Here is a 22587-nt window from a genome sequence, read left to right as displayed (position 1 = left end):
CATATCAAAATGGCTTTTTTTTCGTTCGTTTGTTGTTGCTGTTTTTGTGCGTGTTAAAAGGCACAGTTACAATGTTTCTGTTTGGCGCCCACCAGTACCGGTGCATGACACAAACAATAAAAAAAAGTCACTAAAAACTCATATCAAACGTACGACAAGCTAATCATCCGATGGCTATGCCCCGTACACAACACAATGAATGGAGAAAAACTTTTTTCTTTCTCTCTCGGCGAGCATGCAGCAATCAACGGGTTCCACATGGGAAGGGAAAATGGTTGATTGGTTTTCCATTTTTTTTGTTATCTTTTCTTTCTTTCTCTCTTTACATCCTATCTACTATAGCTACAGCTTATTCCAATATACTCCATAATAAGTTCCTCTTGTGTTTCCACTACTTCATATCGAACTATGAATGTTTTTCCACATAGAATCTAAATTTAGATATTTTAAATAGTTTTCAAACACACAGAAAAAAAGAACAGTTTACTTTAGCGTCCGTAAATAATTCTGCACTTATTTAAAATTCGTTTCATTTCTTTTACGCTTGATTGAACGAGATTTCCTTCCGTTAAGATACGTACATGTGTGTGTGAGGTTGTAGAAGCACCGAAAGGAAACCTTATTTATTGCGAAACAACAGCGTCACAACCTCAAACAGCACCGCACTTTCCTGTGGCTTTTTGGTAGAATCTATACATCTTAGCTTGTTCTCGAACAAGGCACGGAACAAACAAGGCAAAAAATACACACCTATACACATTGATACCAACGAAAACTCACACAAATGTGAGAAGCTTCTTGAAAACCGGAATCCAGATGGTGGTTATCGTCCCCCTTAGAATGTGAATCTGCGTGAAACCCCCCTCATGGCGACGAAGAACGGAAATCGTCCGGAGTGTCGGAGAGGTTCGTCGCTTACTTGCGCATCAAGTCTCTCGTCTGTGGTGTCTCTATTTTCTCTACCCTCTTCGTGGGGCAACTCTTTGCTCGGATCGTTCTTCTTTCACCCGTAAGAAGCATCACTTTAAAGGAAAGCCCCAAACCTACATATTCTGTCTGTAGGAAATGTACGCAGACAACGTTTCGCTCCGGTGAAGCTCAGGAAGTACCACCCAAGAATCCCGTCGTGTTTTCACTTCACTTTCGTTCACGGATTTTAAATGTTCGTTTTTTTGTGCACTCCCAACCATTCTTACGGGTCGGGTGCTTCCTGTGGGTGTAACCCACACACCTTGTGTATGTGTGTGAGTGGGGAAAGGGGAGTTGTGGTCTATTTGTCAAAGCGCTCCTCGCCCATAATGGTACATTACCCAACTCCAACTCCGGCGGTTTACTAAAAGGGATGATACTATAAAATACTTTTCCCACCAAACCACCGTCGTTTGTCGGCTAAAGGATGGAAATGCCCCACCTTCAGCGGTGGATTGAAGCTAAATAAGCGTAGCGGCTTATTGGCCTTCCTCGGTGTATGCACTTATCGATTTGCAAAAACCGGTCAGAATACACACATTAACTGGTACGGTGAGGTGGACTGTGTTCTGGACACAGTATGTGTGTCTATGTGGTCGATAGTAAGAGAGTTCAGCGTACGGCTGGTAACACTACCCCCAACATTCATCCCCCACCACCTTCCGCATTCACACAAACACCCGCTTAAGCGAATGCTGACCACACTGTTTGTTTGAAAGGGAAGTTTGCACTTTTAGAAGCCAATGGAACCTTTACTAAAAATGCATTTACCTCCGGACGAGAGAAAATGGAAAGAGATCACAAGATGGATGCATCTATTCATTCTCGTTCGGTACGTTCGGTCCGTTGGAATGATTGGATGCTGCTTGGCGAGTCATTTTACCATTCGGAACCGACGATACCTCTCGCTCAGTATCCACGGTGTGCGCCTCTCGTTGCACTACCTACAATATGCAACCAGTAACAAGGGGTCTCCACACTAAACAAAACGTAAACACACACACACACACACACACATGCATTCACGATCGACAATTGCTTCGTGCGAGCGAATAAATGGAAACTGGGCTCCACAGGCAACTGAACTTTTTGCAGAAACTGGTCCCCACTGGTGAGGGGTGAAGGTGGGGGGAGGGGTGGGAGGTGTGTCAGAAAGAAAAGCCTCCACACTCCAGCTGTGTGTCTCTCGTAGGGCAGAATAGGTGTCCATACCATTCTGCTGATGATGATCATCAACATGATGCTGATGATGCTGATGATGGTGGTTGAAGTGGACCGTGAAGAATGACCCTCCGGACATACCCTCGTGCACATCCCCCTCCCCCACCATCTTTTCGCTCAGACAAAAGGCTTAGCAGTAGGGAGAGACAGAGAGACACCGATGCCGTTTTTTTCACATCGTTCACTCTCGTGTGGTTTTGCTGGTGGTCGCTGAGACATTTCGGGCGTTTTGGGTAGGAACAGAGGGGAAACAGCAGAACCGAAAAAAGGGGTTGAATCACGTATATATGTGTGTGAGCTTTCCTGGCCTTCCCATTATTGCCATTTTTACCTTTACTTCTTCCTTAAATCCCTACCACTACCACTCCATACATCCATCCTACTCCCATCCACAGCGAGTGGTCCACAAGATCTCCAACAACTCCCTTTCCCAAAAGCCTCAAAAGCGTTCGCTCTACACACCGGACTAAAACCTTCGGTATCGTGTTCTACTGCCGTACCAATATACAGAGCACGATGACGGCTTTTTGGTCAGCAAAAAGGGGTGGTGGTGGTTGTTTTGTTGTTGCGGTTTTTTTTTCATTGTCTTCTCAGGGCCCATCTATCTCACCGCCTTTGCTCTGTAGCCTTATCCTTGCTCGTTTAACTTCAACTTCCCCGTCAAGCCCCAAAATAAGCTCAATTTTCGTTTCTATACTTTGGCCCGAAAACCGAAACCGAAAGAATGAAACTCATAATAATATACCTCGTGTTGCTCCCATCCAACAGTGCTGCACCGGCTCCACCACCACCAGAGGGCGCTTGTCATGAAATGCCGAACCCCGGTAGTAGTACTACACTCAGTTTTGTTCACAAAAGTAAAAAAACAAAGCACAAAATTTTCACCATTTTCCCAAGGTTCTGTTTTGCTGTATCTGTTCACTCATCTACTGGCTCTCCACACCGATCCCACCTCCCAGCGCTAGTACATGGCCAGAATAAAGCAGTGCAAAAGAATGGCGACTGCTAATAGAGAAAGAAGAGATAGAGAAGGGAAAAAACTATTCCATTTTGCATATTTGCTGTGTTTCTCCGCTGTAACCAAATTCAAATGAATGTACCACAAAACAATAGCTCCCCCACAACTAAAAACCCATCATTTACAAACTCATGCTGACACAGCTGGCTAACTGTAAGCTAAATAGCAGCGGTACGCTGGTAAAGGATGATGGTGCTAGTGCCAGTCAGACTGCTGTGTAAACTTCCTGCCTGATGCCCATTCTTGTGGCTGTCAACATATTCATCACTGAAGCGACAAAGCAACAATGAATGTTTTATTTATTGTTTTATATTTTTGTTTTTCAACCCCTTTTTTTGGCTGCGATCTGGATGGACGAATGTACTTCCCAATGTATGGATGGTTCTAAAAGATGAGCGAGCGAACAAAGTAAATAAACACTGAAACCGGTAGGAAGTGAAACCCAACCGATCTTCAAAAAGCTTTCGAACGAAAGTTTACTCATCAGATGGAATGGATTCAGTAAAAATCAAACATAAAAACAAACATTCCACTGAAGAGTGATTAAAAGCATAAAAACAAAACCAATTCACTCAGTCTCAGTTGCGATGATCGCGAGGCAATGTTTCGCAATTTCCCGCAAACGAACAACAAATCTTGCCTTCTAAAGCTTCGCTTCGGTTTGTTTAGATTTTCTCTCTCTCTACCTGAAACCGTGGCCAACTCATACTTGGGATGAGTGATGCAATCAAAAAACAACAAAAAAATCATCCCCCATTCGGTTTTGCGCAAGGGGGATGAAAATCGCAGCATAAAAACAATGCGTTTTCCTCATACTTTATACCCGGTTAAGAAGCGACACCTACTCTTCAACTCTTCCCCTCTCTTCCCCCGGTGTGATGGTGGGCCATTGATCATTCAGCTTTTAAGAGGCCTCAGGTGAGACACCTTTGAATGATCCCCGCTCTTGTTGAATGTTTTCGTCTATTCCTCTCTAATGTTTCACGCTGGACGCTGGTGGAGGCTCGTGAATGTAACAAGAACGTACCGAGGAAATGTTGGGGCTTAGCTTGTAGTGATGTAGTAAGAAGCATAATGTGCAGATTATGGATTAATATTCAGGAAAGGGTTAGGCTGCTGTATATGTAAGCGCATTGGATTAAAAACTGGAAATGAAATTGCACCATAACACTTCAACCGTTATCGATCTTTCAGAAATAAGACATTAAATATCAACGGGTCAAAAAGATCAATTTAAGTCGTAACATCGAAATCGACACTTTACATCCCTCGAGTGACGACGAATTGATTAAAATAAAGTAATATGAATACAACCGTTTACCTCAATTTAAACATCCATTTACCCTCTAAATACACGCACCACATAGAGCGGGGTTTTTTTCTCTCTCTCTATTTTTACCATTCTCTTAAAATCTCTTTTCAATGCCACCCTCCATCCCTTCTTTCCATCCGTACACGTGACGCATACCGGTGGCAAACCACCCTCAAGGCCTGTGTAGCTTTTGCAGACTGCTTGCTTGAGACCATCTCCTTCACCCTCCACGCCTCGGGGAGGGGGAGTGATGATCAAGGTGGGTCTAGCTGTCTAGCATAAATCGACCCAACAAAAGAATCACGCTAATAAGAGCACGCACAACTTTTGTTGACCCCACAACAGTGCCACCTTTTACTGCAGAAAGGGAACGAACAGAAAGCAACATATTCCACCAAATATCAACCTCCAACTTTAGCTAAATGTGTATTGGTATGTGTGTGTGTCTTAATTCGCACGAAAAGCATGGGTTTGATGTAATTATATACGAAAAAAAAACTTTACGACAAGCTTTAACTACCGGAGCACCGGGAGAGTTTGATGGGGGGATGGCCGAGGTTGATGGGTGTTAATTCGAAGCAGTAGCAGCTGCCTGAACTTAAACACGGTCGTACTGAAAATACAACCACCCCTTCCCCTCCCATCTCTCCTACCCTTCTAACCTTTACTGAAGGTGTTGGTTGGGCTACAATTTGGAGCAAGGCAGACTTGCTTCGTCTGATGGAACGAGATGGAAAACAAGCCGAGAACAAACCGAGATCGGGCAAGAGAGCTGCGTCGGTCGGGGTTAAAAGTTAGCAAACCAATCAATAAAAACCAAAGTAAACCTCTTTTCACTTTGGCAAAGAATAAAATCGATCGAAAGTCATCATCGTACCCGTAGGAGAGGAATCATCGAGGAGCGTTACCATATATCCAGAGAAATAAATAAAAACGGAAACACAGAAAACGTGACTTCTGCAGCGATTACTTCTTCTGCCAGTCAACAAACGTCGTATCGAAATGGAAAGGAAACACATTTTCGTCTACGCCTAACAACGCAAAACCCCTTGGTTTGGAAACTTGGTGCCTTCCAATGGGGTGACGAAGGTGGGAAGTAAATTTCCACCCACACCTACTCGCCCCCCCTTTGTCCAATGCCCAATCAGCAGAGAAGAAAATGCTTTTGGACACGGAAAAGTTGTACTAGTTCCAGTGGCACAAAATAAAATAAAACCCCGACGAGAGCTCCCCTTTGCATTTAATCGCTTTCGAGTCGTGAACAGAACAAAGTCACAACCGAAAATTGAAAGTTTTGTCGAAAGCTTCATCGCCATCGCAATCAACGCGCTACATTTGACAGAAACATTGGCCAAACAGCGACCGTGTCCCCTGTAGGGTTTTCTGAACATTTCGAAGTTCATTGGCACTAACATTTACGCTTGAAAAATGGCGTACGAATGAAGGGAATAATAGTATTGCTACCGATTAGCTTCGTAGTAGTGGCATAGTAAATAGTATCGATCGGAGAAAAACGTTTTCGTCGTACCAAAATCCATAACTTTATGCAAAAACTTTCCCCACTGCTACTGCCTTAAAGGACACTACACTACAACGAAGCATATAGCCAGGCAAGGTTCTCTCCCTGTGGCAAAACCTCGTGGGAGAAACTTAAACTAATGTGTCTGGTAGGAGGATTTTGCAGGGATTTATAAGAAAAGTAAGACATACAAAAAACCCACTGGCTGGTTTTATACTACGGGCAAATAAAATTAGCATAAGGCTTGTACGTGCGTGTGTGTGTTTATGTATTCTATTCAGACGAAAGGATAAGGAAAGAGCAACATTGGCCTTTCGGGGTTGCTAGTAAACAAAACACCCACTAACTACCGCCATGGATAGTAAGAGTGCACACACGCACGCACACGGCGGATTGGTTGACAACCGAAAAACAAAGGGGGCGAAAAGTGGCCGTGCCTCACTGATATTAAGTTCGCAGACGGAAACCATTCGAACTCCGCCATTTGTTTATGTGGAGGGGACAGGTATTGGATATGCAACCGTTGGAAACCCTGTGGCATGGGCTACCCCGATGGCGCAACTAGCGGGCGTACATTACTAACAAGCGCGCCCTTCCGTGGCGACCGTTGGTGTCGGTTTGTGGCATTAGTGTACCGAAGCGAGCGTTAAGCGGCAGCCGAGAAGGTGTAATAAGTAAGCGGACTTAAAGCTTTCGGTTCGAATCGAAACCATTCTCATGAGAGAAGAACAAGCCTACAGACAGGTAGAGGATATAACGTCCACGTTAAGCTACCTTCTAAATATGTATTAACCTTGGCAAATTGTTACGAAACGGACCAGAAAGAGTCTTTTAAACTAAAATATTTCATTAAATCAATGTATCAGTTTCAGCACCTTTTGAACGACGTAATTCGACTATAGTAGAACTGTCATCAGAAATGATGCTGCCATAGTGTAGTACACTCTCGGTGGAGATGTCATTCTGACAGCTAAGTGACAATATTTACTACTGTCATCACACTTTCTTCTGTCAACTATTTTACAAACAATCGGTGATCTATAATTGAAACTTTAAAGCAAATAGTAATTAAGAAAGGATTTTGTGTCCAGCGTCGAAACTGAGGAGTGTTACTCACTGTACACACAATATTAGCTACTACTACTACTACTACCACTGCTGACACACGGTTTGTGCTACTCCATCAACGATGTGGTTTGAAAACGTGATTTCCGTACGTAGTGCTGTAAATATAACCACACAGAACCACGCCGTTCGCTTCCTTCCAATCGCTCAGACCAGTTCCACCCCAAGTGCGCAATTTTGAAGCCCGACTATACCCATGGGGCCACTAGGTGAATGTGGTCTACATATGTATGTGTATACCTGCAAGCACCGCATCACGTTTATCCCCCCGCGCGCTTGCCTCAGCGGCTTTAATATCTATCTCCTCCCTCCGGCGTACGTTCCACAAGCACTGCGCATGAAACAGGCGTTGACTTCGCGCGTGAACGAAACGCGTTTCCGTTGATTATCCGTTGAATATCACTACCACCACCAACCAGCAACACCACGCTGCTAGTAGTCGTCACCGTACGCGGATCTTAATCTGATTCTGTATGCACAAAAAAGCAACAACGACGAAGCAAAACAGGCAAAAGTGATACAAAATAGATCCACAACGAGCGTGAACAGGAGCGCCCGAAATCGTAAGACACGGAAACCATTGTGGAGTTGGAGTTTTGGAAGAACTTTTTCTTGCAGACATACTACACCAAGACTCGTGAACTGGGGAGAAACGGTTAAGTGCCGCGGAAGTGCGCGTAAGCGCGTAAATTTTACTACAAAACCATCGCACCCCTAACAACAAACCCTCCCCGGGGTGGATGAGGTGGTGAATGTTTATAAAGGTTCATGGTACCCGACCTGATCTGCACCGCCGCTGAGGCTTCTTTTGCGTTCGCGACACTGCAACCTTCATGGCACACAAACATCGACATGGGGTTTACTCCCAAACACAAAGCGGCCAGGTCGTCGAGCGTTCCGACCGGGTTCGTTGGTTTCTCAACCTTCGAAACTTGATTGAAATTCTCGCTATCCAATACACTGTGGCGGTACGGGAGGGTGAGTGGAGAGGGGACCGTATTCTGTACACCACGGTATGCTAAGATAAAGACGCAGTGGAGCGATTGGGAAATTGATACCTTCCGTACAGAAGGTTACCTGTCGACCGGTCACAGCCAGGGCACCAATTATTGTGGCCTTCCCTGAAGTCGTTTTGCGGAAATACACACACAGACTCAGGTCTCTTGGGAAGCTTTACCACAGGTAGCGATTTAGACGGTCGTCCAACAGGTACCACACACGAAATAAGGGTAGGATTTTAGTAACACGGCAGGTACTTGCCCAACATTCTCCATATTATCTCATGCACGATGTCCTTGACCACAACATGGATGAATGGTGAAATCATTCGATGAAGCAACCAATGGTCATGGTCATGCCGGTTTGATGTGACTGATTTCATCATTAACGTTCCGCGAATTGGTGAAGGCACTGCTTCGCCTAAATGTGTCTTCTCAAATTTCTTCAACACAACATCCTTAGTTAAACTGATTACTAAAGTTCCCGGTACGGGGATGACATCCGACGTACCACAACAAGAGCGCTGGCGAAACAATCCATAAACTGATTACTTTCAAAATGGAGCTCTTCGCAAGTACGTCCCACAAGGTACATAATCCATAACCACGCCAACCGAACAACCGAGCTTGACGAGTCACTATTATCTGTGGAACCGAAGCTCGGTTTTGTCATCATAATCAAGTGTTTATTCTTATGCACATCAGTTCACCCCCTCCAGCGCGAGAACGCTTGTTCGCTGGCAACGAACGTAGACGAGAGTCGATGGTAATTTAATTGCAAAATGTAATTATCGAAAAATGAGGCTATAAAACGTCTCAAGGAAGATGGAGCGTAAAGACTACAAGGGAGATTTTCTTTAGTTTAATTATACTTTTTAGCAAATAAATACACTTCCGCGAATCGATGGTTTTACGATGTAGATAATATTTAGCATAAAGCACATTGAATCAAAATTCAAAATCCATCCTCTCTGAATATTATTTAAAGAGAGGTTTTAGTTTCATCTTATGCGGTATGCTTTCTAAGGGTAGTTTGAATCTCGAAGGCACAAAATTCTTCTCTGACGCCTTCAGATGGTTTTGAGATCAATGAAAGAAATAGTCCTAATAGATTTTTGATAGTTGGAGTGAAAAGTTGAGAAAAAAACCCCGCTGCTTCCAAATAACCAACGAAGGTACAAGAAAGTAAACGAATCTCCACATGTAAGCGGATTTATGGAAAGCGACCAGGTACCGAGGGACCGGCTTTCACAGGTACAACACTAAAACCTTTACACGACCTTTCAGCTCGAGTGTTTCTCACAGGCAAGTTCTTGCGTTTCCTCAGCATCTCGTGCATCGGGGGTTACTATGGACGGTAGGAAACATTCAAAAAGGCACATAAAAAATAACATCCAACTTCCTGCTTACCTTCCTCCCGCAAAACCCCAATGTTGTGGTGTGTGCGAGACCTCATCATCCTCATTGTTGTTGGGCTTCGCTTCTGAAGGTGAATGACGCGCGGTGTGCGATGATAAAAACTAAATATAAAGAAAATAATCGTGCGCTAAGGAAGGCACCAAAGTTCCTCCGGCAACGCACACCGCAGACCGAGTACATAGTATCACAGCACACTAGAACATGGTAGACAAGATTGGTTGGTCTTGCGGTATTTCCTCCCCGTTTTTGGGGAACAGATGAGCCACAAAGGAGTGAGTTCTTCGCGCTTCTCATCATCCGAGCTTTAACGATGCGAGCTTTTCGGTGCGAGCATCGTTAGCGACGACATTGAACGAGACCGAGGCCGTGATGTGATGGTAGAGACCTAACCCTGCCTCACATACACTCCCTCTGTCTCTCTCTATCGTCCCCATTCCTTGGAGGGATGGTTATGATGCTCTTCAACAAGAATGACGCTATGGAAATCAAGAAATTTAATCAACAACCATGAGCTCGCGCACGGAAAAGAGTGCCAGAGCTACTGGGCGAACTAGAAGAAGACATACTACGAGAGAAATAGAAACACAACGATTTGAATCGAAACGAAGTGATCATACGCGGAGGAAAAAACAACTTTGTGACGATGTGATGGCATTGAACTGCTGTTCTCTCTCTATCCTGCGAACTTGTGATCATTTCTAGAATCAAATGGCAACAAAGAATCGACTTCTAACAGGATTGGAAGAAATCGGGGAAACTCCAGAATTTGACCAGAAAGAAGGAAGACCATTCTGAGGCAATAAAAAGTCGTTACTGGCAGCATTGGGGTGTGCATATAATCTAAGCCGTAGATTTTTTGTTCTATTCGTTTTGTTTTTTCGACACCATCTTAAAGATACACTTTGCCTAAACACACCATCTCTACACGCAACATTAACCATAACTGCGTCGATTCGAAGAATCCCCAGTCCCCAAAGGATGGGATCGCAATAAAAAAACGTTTCGCTCCACCACTACCCTTGCGCACTATTAGTGGTCTGCTGATGCGAACAGCCAGAAGACAAGAGCACGGCAAGTACACCCTTCGCCCGTTAAAAGTGTTCGTCCTTAGCAGAATTTAATGAGCGAAATATTTTGTGCGATTCGATCTACTGATGAGGTCCACGTTTTTCCGTACCGGATACACGAGCCCCGAAAGGCGATTAGGGGAAGAAACGTGACGCAGCAGAATACGAGGTAATTCCTTACATTCACGCGGAGAAGAATCTGGCAACTCACGGCGTTGAGTGAGTAGTCAAGCAACATGGACCCCGGGAAAGGTGCAAGCAGCACAACACTGCCAGTTACTAGAAGACAATTTGCAGTTCGTTTAATTTTATCTTGCGTGCACGGAGGTTCTTCGTTCGGACCAGTGTCGCTTCATGCCGATGCCAAGTTCTTCTTACCATGCCAAAAGTCGATGATGAGTTGGCACGTACCAGCAAGAATAGCAATACGATTGATCTTTGTCACTGTCAATTTGGGAACGAGCGGAGGGACTTTGAAGTTGACCTTGCTTGGTAGAGAATTGTACAAGAATTACGTATAGACCGAAGTTACGGTTGATCGTCTACAAAGTGTTTCTCTGTTTTAACGTCTTTTTGACAGTTATTTTGATTGTTGCATTTAATCTTCCACATTCAAAACCTACCGAGAATTGAGATGCAAAATATTAAATAACAAAACTCTGGCACCTGGTCCTCTTCTTCAGGGTCGTCTAACCTCCTCTGCGTTACAGATATGACATTTCTCAAGGTACCTGAGAGCTCTACTATGTATGCATAGTACATGGGAAAGTGAGAAAGGAAGACAGACTGGTAGAATATTTAACAAAATAGCAGAAAAGACCCTTTTGCATTTAAGGATACGGTAGATTTCCCGTTCCGAAAAGATATTGAATTCCGACAGGTAAAACTGTTCCCTATTCTGTATTCCATTCCCACAACAAGCCAAATTTCATTTACCTCCATAAATTCTTTCCTGTTCTTTCCTTTACCATTTTTTTTACAACAATCTGTCGTGCACCGACACAACCCTCTTCCAAAAAACTTAAACCAATCTTCTTATCGTGTCGTGTCTTTTCTAATGCGTTGTTTCCCCACGAAGGGCACATTTGAACTGGGAACATTTTAACTAGCAGCATTTTTTTTGCTTGTTCGTTTATCGTTTCAATTTGTTTCTCATTTTGTCATACCACATTTGACCATCGAAATGCATTCACAATTCGAAACGGCAACGGACGAAAACGATGGCCACAGATGGTTTAATCGATTTGGCATCGAAGAGAAGAAAAACCATCCGCAGGTCTGGCCGAATTGGAGAGTGGAGGAAAATTGTTTTCTCGCTCGCTTCCAGCAGAGCAAATGTGTGTGTCTTGCTGGAGGGAAATTAAATGGTCTCCACACTGTTCAGACAAGCCTTTTCGGAATTTTGCGTCAACTAGTTCAAGGGTGATCGACAATGGTGTTTGGTTGTAATTTCGATTGCAAATGTTTTCTCCGCTCGCTCTTTTTACCATTACTGTAATGGAATTGTTTGCCATCTGAAGGACGGCCAACAGTTGCATTAAAGAGTTGTTATTTTGTAACCAATAAAAAGAAGGTGCTTCTGCAAACGCTACCGTTTGTTGGATGAACATTTCTTCCAAACAATTTCCTCTAATTGCATTTGAATTACAAACGCTACAAACTGTCATTTTACGATAAGTTAAAACAGACGAATTATCTGCCAGAGGCAGCATGTTTGGAAAACCGTTTCCCACTCAGTGCGCAATGCTTCTTAGCAACGCCACCAAAGAAAGATGGTTGGTGGTGGTTGGATGGGCAAAACGATTTCGTACCTCCGGTTTTTTTGTTGTTCCTACCGAGAAGCGGAGAGAAAACTGCACCCAAGGTCCTCCGGCTTTTCTGTTGCCATTAGCATCGTCGGTAATGACATTGCCGCCTGCACAAAACCATTGCCCCATCCACCTAACCGCGCTAAAAGGAACGAACTTTTCAGCGAAATCCAATTAGCATGCGGTGGTGTACGAAGATTGCAGTTGGTTGAATGGGAAAGAATATGGGTGGATGGGTGTACAAGTAATAATTATTTCTTCGCGTTGCTTATTAACATGCACCCAAGCAACGTGCTCTCGAGCAACGGAGCATCATCTTTCTTTCCAGGAACGGTTGCAGTCAGCAGTAGAAAGCCAATAAAAGTGATCCTTCTTTCTAAAGGGATGCATATTTCGGCTAGTTTGCTAATATTAAGGGAAAAGATGTGCAAAACAACAATTGACTAGCTCATAAGGGCAGCTCGCGCTTTGTTTTCATTTCCAGGATGTACACGGATATTAATTATTCAATTCTAAGGACTCATCCTCAAGGATCCTGATTTTATTATAGAACCTTCGAGTTGGTATTTATTGAAATTGATTGCCTAACTTCAAAGACCAATTAATTTGTAACAAACAGAAAAAGGGTGCAAAATCATTTTGTATAAAATATTATTACTTTAGCAGGAATGGCAGGAACATTCATGCAAGGATCTTTCATCATTCTACACGAAACTTGCAATACCCTTTCTGTACAAACCCCGTCACTGAAAGTCCAGTCAAGGGAAATTCACCTAATTTCCGCGAAAAATAAAAAACACCATCAAAACTAATGCGATAAACCAAGAAAAAAAAGAATACCAGAAACAAAATTCCAACAATGTAACTAATATGCAGCACGACCGTTTAATGCACATACGTGAGACCATCAAACACACAGTACAAATGGAGGGCTTTATAAAACCAACAACAAAAAAAGAGAATGAAAGCTTAGCAGCAACCCATTTATAGAGTAAATCGATACCAATTAGTTCAACATAAACAGAGCTAATGCTAAAGAAGATTAGTCAATGTGAATATCTGGTGTGGTTAGAAATAATTGACAAATGTTTAGTAAAAAAAAAAAACAATCAGTCCCAAACACAATATATGAAAAACAAATGGAAAAAAAATTCTTCCGAATAATGTTATTTATAATATGTAAGAAATAAAATATGAAATTGAAACAACAATCTTCACAGTATACAGAAGAGAGGAAAAAAAACAAAACACACAAAAAAAGAGCACAAACCTTATGTTCGGTACGGGAACCGCCGTTGCGCCCTGTATCGGTGGAGGCACATTGTATGGATACATTTTGGCAGACATAGTACTTTCAAACAGCATTTTTCCGTTCTCTTTTCCCGCTGTGGCTGCTGTTGCTGGTGCTCCTTCTATTCTCACTGGGCGACGCTGTCGATGCTGCTGTTCTATATTCGGCCACAACAATACACTACCAATAAAGCAGTACTGGAGAAGGATTGGGGCGCAATTTTAATACACTTGGAGTATTGCCCCACTTTCCTTTCCGACTTTTTGTTTTGTTTTGGTTTTGCTCTACAACTGTCACTATAGTAGTAGAAATGGTAGTAATACTACTTAGATACTCTAGTTAGAGGATATACGTTCTACGTTGATGTGATGGGGTGGGTGGGGCTTTATAAACTGTTTAGTTTAGTTTTCTTTTTTTTTCACGCTAATGGTAGCACACACTACTTTTCTGTTTTACGTTTCTGTTATTTTACTTGCTTTTGTTTTTTTTTGTTTGCACACTACTTAGTTTTGTTTTTATTTTGGGTTTAATTATTCTGAAGAATGATTACTAAACTTCCGGCTTTTGGATGAAAACACACAACCAAATAAGAACGAAAATATTTAGATTCGAGTACTGTACAGCAAATGTATGCAATAAGAGAAATAGGGAATAAAGGTGAGTAATGCGGTGCCTAATATAATATAGTTAGAAACGCACTTGTTGTTCTGTTCAAACTACAACACTAAATCATATTAATGCATAAATTACATGTGGCACACATGTAACAACGCGTACTCGCACGGTTATTAACATCCGATCTGATATCGGCGCAGGAATCTTCGGATTTGTGGATTACCCCCAAAAAACGGCTTTCGCTTTCTAGTGTGTAATATACGGTGGTATAACTGCTTTTCTATATCTCACTATCGAAACGCACAAACACACACGCACACATACACATACGCTTTGTTTTGTTTTTTTTTTTGGTTCACACTACGGATACAGAAAGAATCAAAAAACCATTAGAGTAAAGGTGAGATTAGCTAAACACGTAATTAAAGTTACAGTAACAGTACGGCTAGTTGTACAGGATTATACACGCAGCAAGAGAGCGTTTTGAGAAAGAGAGCGAGACATGGAGAATGTATCTATCTGACACTGCGATATGGTAAAATGGTACAGAAATGGTTTTGTAGGCACAGTACGCTTCCCTATCTACTAACGCAGCCCTGCATTTGCGAGTGGCAAGCATTATCGTTTGGTGTTAATTATTACAACAAAAGTTCCACCACTGCGCACCCATCCCGTGACAAAAGCGTCCTTGCAGCTAACGGATACGTAGGCATGAGTGCGAGTGTTGGCAAATACCGAGTGTCCTTTAACGTTAATGCAACTGCACACCACACAACATATACACCGTGCGACTAAACGAACACAGCCAACAGTGTACAAAAACTAACGTCCACTAACGGATGAACTGACGCGTGGATAAAATGAGAGCGATACACTAACGTAAAGAGATACAGAAGGAGATAGAGAGCGAGAAAATTTATGTAAAATTATGGAAAAGTAACAAAAAATAACTTCTAAACTGTAGCACGTTTTGTACAATTAAAATGTTCACATTTAATATGCCAAATTAATCAGCATGTTGGATAAACAAAAGGAGATAAAACTTAAAAAAAAGTTATCTAAAATATGGATTACAATTTTAAAATAGGTTTTATGAGCTATCAATATAAAACATCATACAAAACAAAAGTAAAAAAAAAAGCTTGAAAGTACAAACTGAATCGAACTGATGAATAAATAAATGTTAGAACACACGATAATAGCACGTAACAACAAAAGCAAACAAGTCAACAAAACGAGAATGAGAACAGATGGGAAAGAATGAATGCATCGCACACAAAGTCGCAATACAAGTACGCGATACAGTACTCACACTATACACATTACATTTGCACATTAAATCGTTAGAGTTATTAATGACTTATGATTGGGCTTATGGTTTTCACACAATGTTATTGTACTAAAACGGTTTGAAAAAAAAAAACAAACAACTGCTCGCACTAAAACAACGACAGCACCCGCACGCAACATCGAGACACAACGCACTAAACTAAGTGGAAACCTCACGGTTCGGTTTCTCTAGTAGTGGTAGTGTACAAGGTAGTGTAGTTATCGGGATATTACATACTAAAACATTCTCTAAGGGCAGAGTTTGCACACCCAAATTGTTATATCTTAACGCGACAAAAACCCAAAACGATTGATGCTGTCAATCTCAATGTTTTGCGTTCTAAACTATAGCTAATGCCTCTGTGTTTCAGCGTATCTATAATCATTCTATAAGCTAAACTGGTCAGTTACATGGAGTAAGTAATTACAGCACAACACTATTTCCCCAGGGTATATGTATGTATTAGGCTGTATATAAATGCTTTTGCAACAAATGCATCCATTACGCTATTGTACGTTTTATATATAAATAGATAGGATGTGTTTTAAAATCATACATTATATGCAAATCGTTAGACCTAACGTAGATATTTAAAAAAAACAACAGGAAGACAACACGACAGGATAAAATGCATAAAGTAGATCTACTAAACTTTCCAGAGAAAGGATGCGCTAATGAGAGAGAGAGAAAGACAGAAAGAAAGAATGTGTGGTTGGTATTCTACTTTCTTAAATTAAAGAAAATTTGCTTTAACTAATACATTCTAAACCTAAACAATCAATGCAAATAATAAAATTTAGAAGAAGAAAAAATGATACTATTTATAGTTTTCAAAACCCCTATTTAGATAAAAAAAGGGTAAAGATATGTAAGATTTCTCCAGTAACGATCGTGTTCCCTTCATTGTGGAAACACAGTAAGAACACGGAATGGTTTAAAATTGCAACGCTATGCTCGATGGCAGATAGCAAATAAAAAGCATCCTTTTATTAACTCTTTTTTTGTTTAAACAAATACAATTCTTTATGACAGTTTTAATATGTTTCTTTTTTCTTATCCTTTTTAAGAGTATTAAGAAAATAACATTCTAATCAAAAATTGTCGCGTTTATCTTTCTGCTTATAATAAGTTTTACTTTCAGGGAAAATGAAATCAGCTTTTTACTCTCATATTGCAATCCTTAAATCCTATCGGTGGTGGAATTATTTATATAATCAAATATAATGATGCACTGTCATTCGTCACTCTACTCTAGCATATTTGTGTCTGAAGTGTGAAATTACCCACCTTACGCTGTGGAATCAGGATATGGCGCATAATCGTATGGATGTAGATTGGATGTTTCTCGCATCTGCATTTGATTTCTTGTTCGCTTTCAGTTGTTTTTGTTATTTGTTTCATTACATGAGTTTAAGTTATACGTGTTGATATGTTTAATGTTGTTTTTATATTGTTTAATATATTTTCATTTGTTGTTTAATCTGTTTGGTTTTGCTTTCTATTTTCTCTCATTTTATCTTTTAAAGTTGCATTCCATAAATGTGTTGAAACTTTCTATTATTATTTCTAAATTCTATTTCCGTTTTTTCTTCCTTCTATTAGCACAGCACACATCTTGAAGTCTCAATAATACAGCCTATAAAATAAAACATTGGAAGCTAAATGTAATGGAAACCGTTCCGATAAAAACCATCATTAAAACATCTCCTAGACAATTTCAGGGATATAAAATACACCCATTTCAACAAACGGCCTACGGATCGAAGCATAATACGATCGATAATCGATCAGCATTGAGCTGAGAAAATAGCCATTTCCTATGCTACATTGCGACCCCGAATCGAAACGAGATTGATGCCATTTCACCGGAAAAAGGGCGGCAATAAAAACAGAGCCCAGTACATGAGATGCCAGTACCAATGAGAGAGAGAAAAAAAAACAAAATATTTTTCTCTCATCGGCTCCATCTGCATTTTTAATACCCCAGCCATGCTCTCGAAGCATGGAAGAAACATAGAATTGCATTACGATCATTTTTTTTTCTTGTTGCTGTGAACAAAAAAATCAATGGCTGATCAACTGGGTGTTACTTTGTATGAAAATATCGCCTTTCATCCTTTTCCAGATTAACCAGTGTTAAATAATTATTCAAATTTCATACTTTGCCCTTAGCGAACGTAGTACCCAGCGGTCAACCCGATCGGACCCCAAGCCTTGCAAGAAAAACCAAAGTTTAATGAAAAATTTCACCTCCACACGGTGAACCGATAGCAAAAAACACACACAGGGCGAGATACCGGTTGTCAAAAAATACATAGTAGTACAAATTAATTCTGAACCGTAATCATTAAAAGTTGAATAAGCCGAACCCCAGCCAACAAAACTTCATCAACACACACCTTTTTTTTTTTCTCTCGTCATGTTTCCATCTTCATTCATGGTTGCCGTCCTTCGGGTAGGAACAGCAAAGCAGAGAAAAAAAAACAGCTTCCTAAGCACATTCAACAGCCTTCGTCCGTTTCAGGGGTGGCCGATAAAGAAGACCACCGTGATGTTCCCGTAAGCCGACGCCCGTCAATTAGACATAATTCGAACGAAATTAACCGCACCGCACATTTTCCCTTGGACGGGAAGTTCGTCCAGCTTCCGAGCGGTTTTTGGGACAAAAACTTGCCACACTCGAAAATGTGATCATGGAAAAAATATATTAACAATAAAAACCCCTAGAAGATGGTGTGTGTGTGTGTTCACGAGCTGCAAAAAGTACATTTGTTCATTACACTTCCTTTCCGTCACTATCGTTAGCAAAACGGATTTTACCTCCCACCGAAAAGTGAATAAAGTGATTGCAATCGTAAAAGCGGGATTACAATCGGAGTAGAATTTAAATTTTATTATTTCTCTAACACCCACAAACTCACCTTCGGCATGAGGATGTCCGGTGTCCGGATTCGGCAAAACAAAAAAAAAGCGAAAATAGGAAACAAAGTTTTAATTTCTCGCGTTTACTTTTACACGATATCCGACATTAAATTGTAAATGTTTGGATTTGCTGCAAGCCCTGAACATTACTGCTCAAAGAGGAAAGTTTGGTAACTTTTCCCAATTGGAAAACTTTTCCAAAACCTCTGTCTCTCTCTCTCTTCCTCTTTCTCTCCTCCCATTCATAGGGACTCTAGGCGGAAAAAACCATGTTTTCTGAGAAGAAAAATCGATTAAAATAGATAATATGAAGAGCGCCTTAAGGTAAGTAAAGTGGACTTCAGGTGCTCATCATTTGTGCTCATAAGATCGGTTAGCCAAGAAAACCAAGAAAAGCTTCTTGAGCAGAATATTGGTTTCGGTTTCATATTTCTTTTCACTTTTCTTTCGTAAAAGTTTCAGTCAGACATGATAGAACATGTAAGACAAACAAGACAAGCTAGTTTCATGTGTTTTGATTCTGAAAATGACATTTCCACAAAACAATTGCAATTTGCCGGCAATATCCTTGGAACAATGTCGTTTTCTTATAGGGTTCCAATAACTTTCAATGTTCAGTTGCAGGGGGTCAATAATCCTACAAATTCATCTTTTTTTTTCTATTCGACAACAAATGTCACTTTTGACATTTACCATTTGTAAGAAGCCATTAGTTTACCGACCTGAGTACTACATGATGGCTTCGTTCTTTCATCACAAGTCTCCGGAACGTTTAGATAAGACATCAAACGCAATCAAGAAAGAGACGGCAGACACATGAAAACATAAACAATGAACGCCTCGCTTGTGTATACCACAGACACCAACAACAACCCCCCGGAAAAGCGTGACCAACATCATTAAGTGTACGTGATGCGCACACACACACATACACCGATAGAATACACACAGCATTTGTGTACTTTGATGCAGATTCGATTGTTTGTATGCTGCGCAAACTAACTCGCGTTCTTCGTGAGGCGCGCATCCCAATAACTCGTTGTTCGTTAGCTGTCCAGCTCAGTTCTCCCTCCCCCATTTAACCCCAAACACTTAAGCATGGGATTCACCAAAGGTTCGTTCCCCTCTGCACATGGGAGCAAATGTGAATGCTTTATTTTTTAGCAAATAATTAATAGAACAAAAAGAAAACAAGATGGCAACATATGTGAGATTCGTAAACGTCAAACGTGTAGCGGTCGGACAGGAGGAGTGCGTTCCGTCGGAGGAAGGGATGAATACATTTCATTTTATTGTGCACCGGGAACGCTGATGCAAAAGTTCGGAACAAGAACGAAGAAGAGAAAGAAAACAGAACGTGTGAACTCGTGTTTGTGTGCGCCCATAACCTTGGACCAGCTGCAAAAGTTGCGTCCCTCGAGCGTGTCAAACTACAAGGCCCCGGGAGTTCACGTCCCCTCACGGAACAGTGAACAAAAAAAAAGAAAACTAAAAAGGGGACAACGGGAGTCAACAGTGAGTCCGGGTGGGTCCAGTCGGCGTGGTGTATTTCCAGCGAACATACATACATTCACAAACAACGCGCGAGATACCCGCGACGCGCCGTGGAGAAGATGCGCGCGGTTGCGTGTGTCCATGCGTTGCCATGGTTTTGTTTACGTCCGGCGGACGCAGAATGGAAGATGACAGATGACGTGCTCTACTTGTTTCTCCTTCCTTCGGACCCGTCGTACTCGTCGTACGCATTAAGCCGGAATGGATTATTCCAACCAACAGTGACGCACAATTTTAATCGAGAGCCATTCGTACAAGTTGACGATGGTGTTCGGTTTTAATTTAACGTTAACGGGTACGATGTGATCGTTTCTCAACGAGTTGGAAACCGAAAACCCATCACACTGCCAGCAGAAATTCTATTTTTGAAATTTAAAAAAAAATTAACAATATTCTATCCCATAAAATGCGGTAAAGGCACGTTCCCGATCCGTGCAGTTGTGTGAAAATCAATTTATTAATATTAGCTAAACCATCCGTTTAACCTTTCCCACTGGCAGGGGTTAATTGAATGTACAAATAAGGCAATTTCCTGCAACACTGAAAATGCCCCGTTTACATCACGTTCTGTACTAAAATTAACGCACCGCTGCATCGTTTGCGTTACCAAGCGTTAGTTTTAAAAAAATATGTGACATTAATACATTTTCCCATCGCATGCTAATAAGATGCAAAAATAATATTCACAGTTTGTCAAGCCTGTGCGCCAATTCTGTTCGCTGTTATATATGGATAGTTTCGGATAGTGTGATTTGGGTGTTGTAAGTGCATTTTCCAAACCGAACCTTACCCAATCTCTTCACCCATCGTACCCATTACACCCGTCGTTATTTCGCAAAAAAAAGGTTTTCCTTCATTTGCCAGCGAGTGAAAGTGTTTCGCAAAGTACTAAACGGTCGAGAACACGCAACTGGAACGTTCGTTATTCGTTCGCCCTAACACACTCCGGAAACGGTTCAATCGACCACCGGCGCTACACAATAACATTGTAATTAAAATTCTGTACCCGTTCTTTTTCGCATAATATGCATTTAACCAGCAACCACCATGCTAGCAGCTTTTACTGTACAGAGTATGGGGCGTTGTAGTACACGCGAGTCGCGAGAAGAATTTATAATTTCGCTTTTCCTTTTTTTTCCGCACTCATTGGAAGGTTTTTGTTTGAGGGAACTTTTTAAGAGTGAGAAGAGTTAGTGCTTGACTTTTACACCTTCATAAAGCTAGGAGAATGTACTGCAGGGAATGATTAACAAGCAGCAAATCACGGATAAAATGTGCTTCACTTGTGTTGCGATATTATTCGCGAAACAACCTTGCAGCCTTCTTTCAGCTTTGAAGCTGCCAATACCGCTATTAAGCGGTTTCGCATTAAATTCATTTCGTACAGCATAAACCATAAATATATGTGGTCGAACCAATCAAATGATGGCCAAATGCTTCTTTTATTTTAGAACCATCGAAGCGCAAGCCATCAAATGGGGCTACTAGTCAGGCGTTTTTTCGCTTCATTCTTCCTATTCAAACGATTTAGTTAACCCCCATTAATCATTGGGGCCATATTGGTGCGTTGCGGTGTCGGCATCTGGTTAAATCGATGACGTTCGCAAAAGAACCGTTTCGTTGTCGTTTCACTTTCACCTTGCTCCTCGCCACCGTCACTCGCCCTTTTATTAACTGGCGTGTAGGTTTTTGCCATTAAAAACGGAACGGAACCCTTCCCTTTGTCGCCTCCCATGGATACAACATTTTCCAGCCCGATCATCGTTCCCCGCTCACCCTCCTGCCGAATATTGGGAGATTTCGGGAGGAGAGCCTCCGGTGGTTTTTCCACCATCCAGAACCAGCACCATTATTGCCGTGTTCAGAACTTCAAACTCCAAAAGCGAAACCCGAACCGAGCACAAAAACGACCGCAAACAAACTAAAAAAAAAGTGGAAGGCTCTTTTCTTGTTGTTGAGGCCCTTCTGGTCGACCGGGGTTTTTTTGCGTTATTTATAGCTCCCCACATGTGTTTATTTTAATGATGATTATGAAGATCAGACACACGCATACATAGACCTACATAAGGCTGGATGGACAAAACGGGAAATGTTTTCCATTTTTGTTGTTGTTGTTGTTGCAAAAATAGTGGAGTGGCCAAAAAGGTACAACTTCCGGTTTCGTTCGAGTTGCATTGAAGCGACACTTGAAATAAATAATTGTGTTTTTATATTTCCTTTTTTACTTGCTGCATCCCCTCTCTCTTTCTTTCTTTGTTTCGTTACGCTTGTTTGATTGTTTCGTGTGGATGTGTTATTTGCGGCACAATTTTGCTGCCAAATTTCCCTTTACAATTTCGCATTGGTGAACGATTTTTCATAGGTACCTTCCACTACAGATTTCAAGCTATTTATTAATTAACGTAGGTAGTATCACCCG

At 41.5% G+C, this 22587-nt stretch overlaps 1 protein-coding gene across 8 annotated transcripts in view; it reads right to left on the bottom strand.

Moving 5' to 3' along the window:
- Window positions 1-22587, bottom strand: part of LOC125766407 (RNA-binding protein Musashi homolog 2) — an 81149-nt gene that overhangs the window by 54216 nt on the left and 4346 nt on the right. For 2 of the 8 annotated variants that reach the window (XM_049432344.1, XM_049432345.1), the window contains exon 2: window positions 13727-13944. In XM_049432344.1, coding sequence (XP_049288301.1) covers window positions 13727-13821 — 95 coding nt within the window. In that variant the 5' untranslated portion in view covers window positions 13822-13944. Of the gene's footprint in view, window positions 1-13726; window positions 14363-14585; window positions 14723-16979; window positions 17329-22587 lie in introns of all 8 variants that reach the window. The other 6 variants (XM_049432347.1, XM_049432351.1, XM_049432346.1 and 3 more) reach the window with 5 other exon arrangements.

Source organism: Anopheles funestus, chromosome 2RL (genome assembly GCF_943734845.2).
Source record: "Anopheles funestus chromosome 2RL, idAnoFuneDA-416_04, whole genome shotgun sequence".
In the NCBI taxonomy this organism is placed as follows: domain Eukaryota; kingdom Metazoa; phylum Arthropoda; class Insecta; order Diptera; family Culicidae; genus Anopheles; species Anopheles funestus.
The sequence above is the reverse complement of the archived record's forward strand: the minus strand, read 5'-3'. Positions and strand labels throughout refer to the sequence as shown.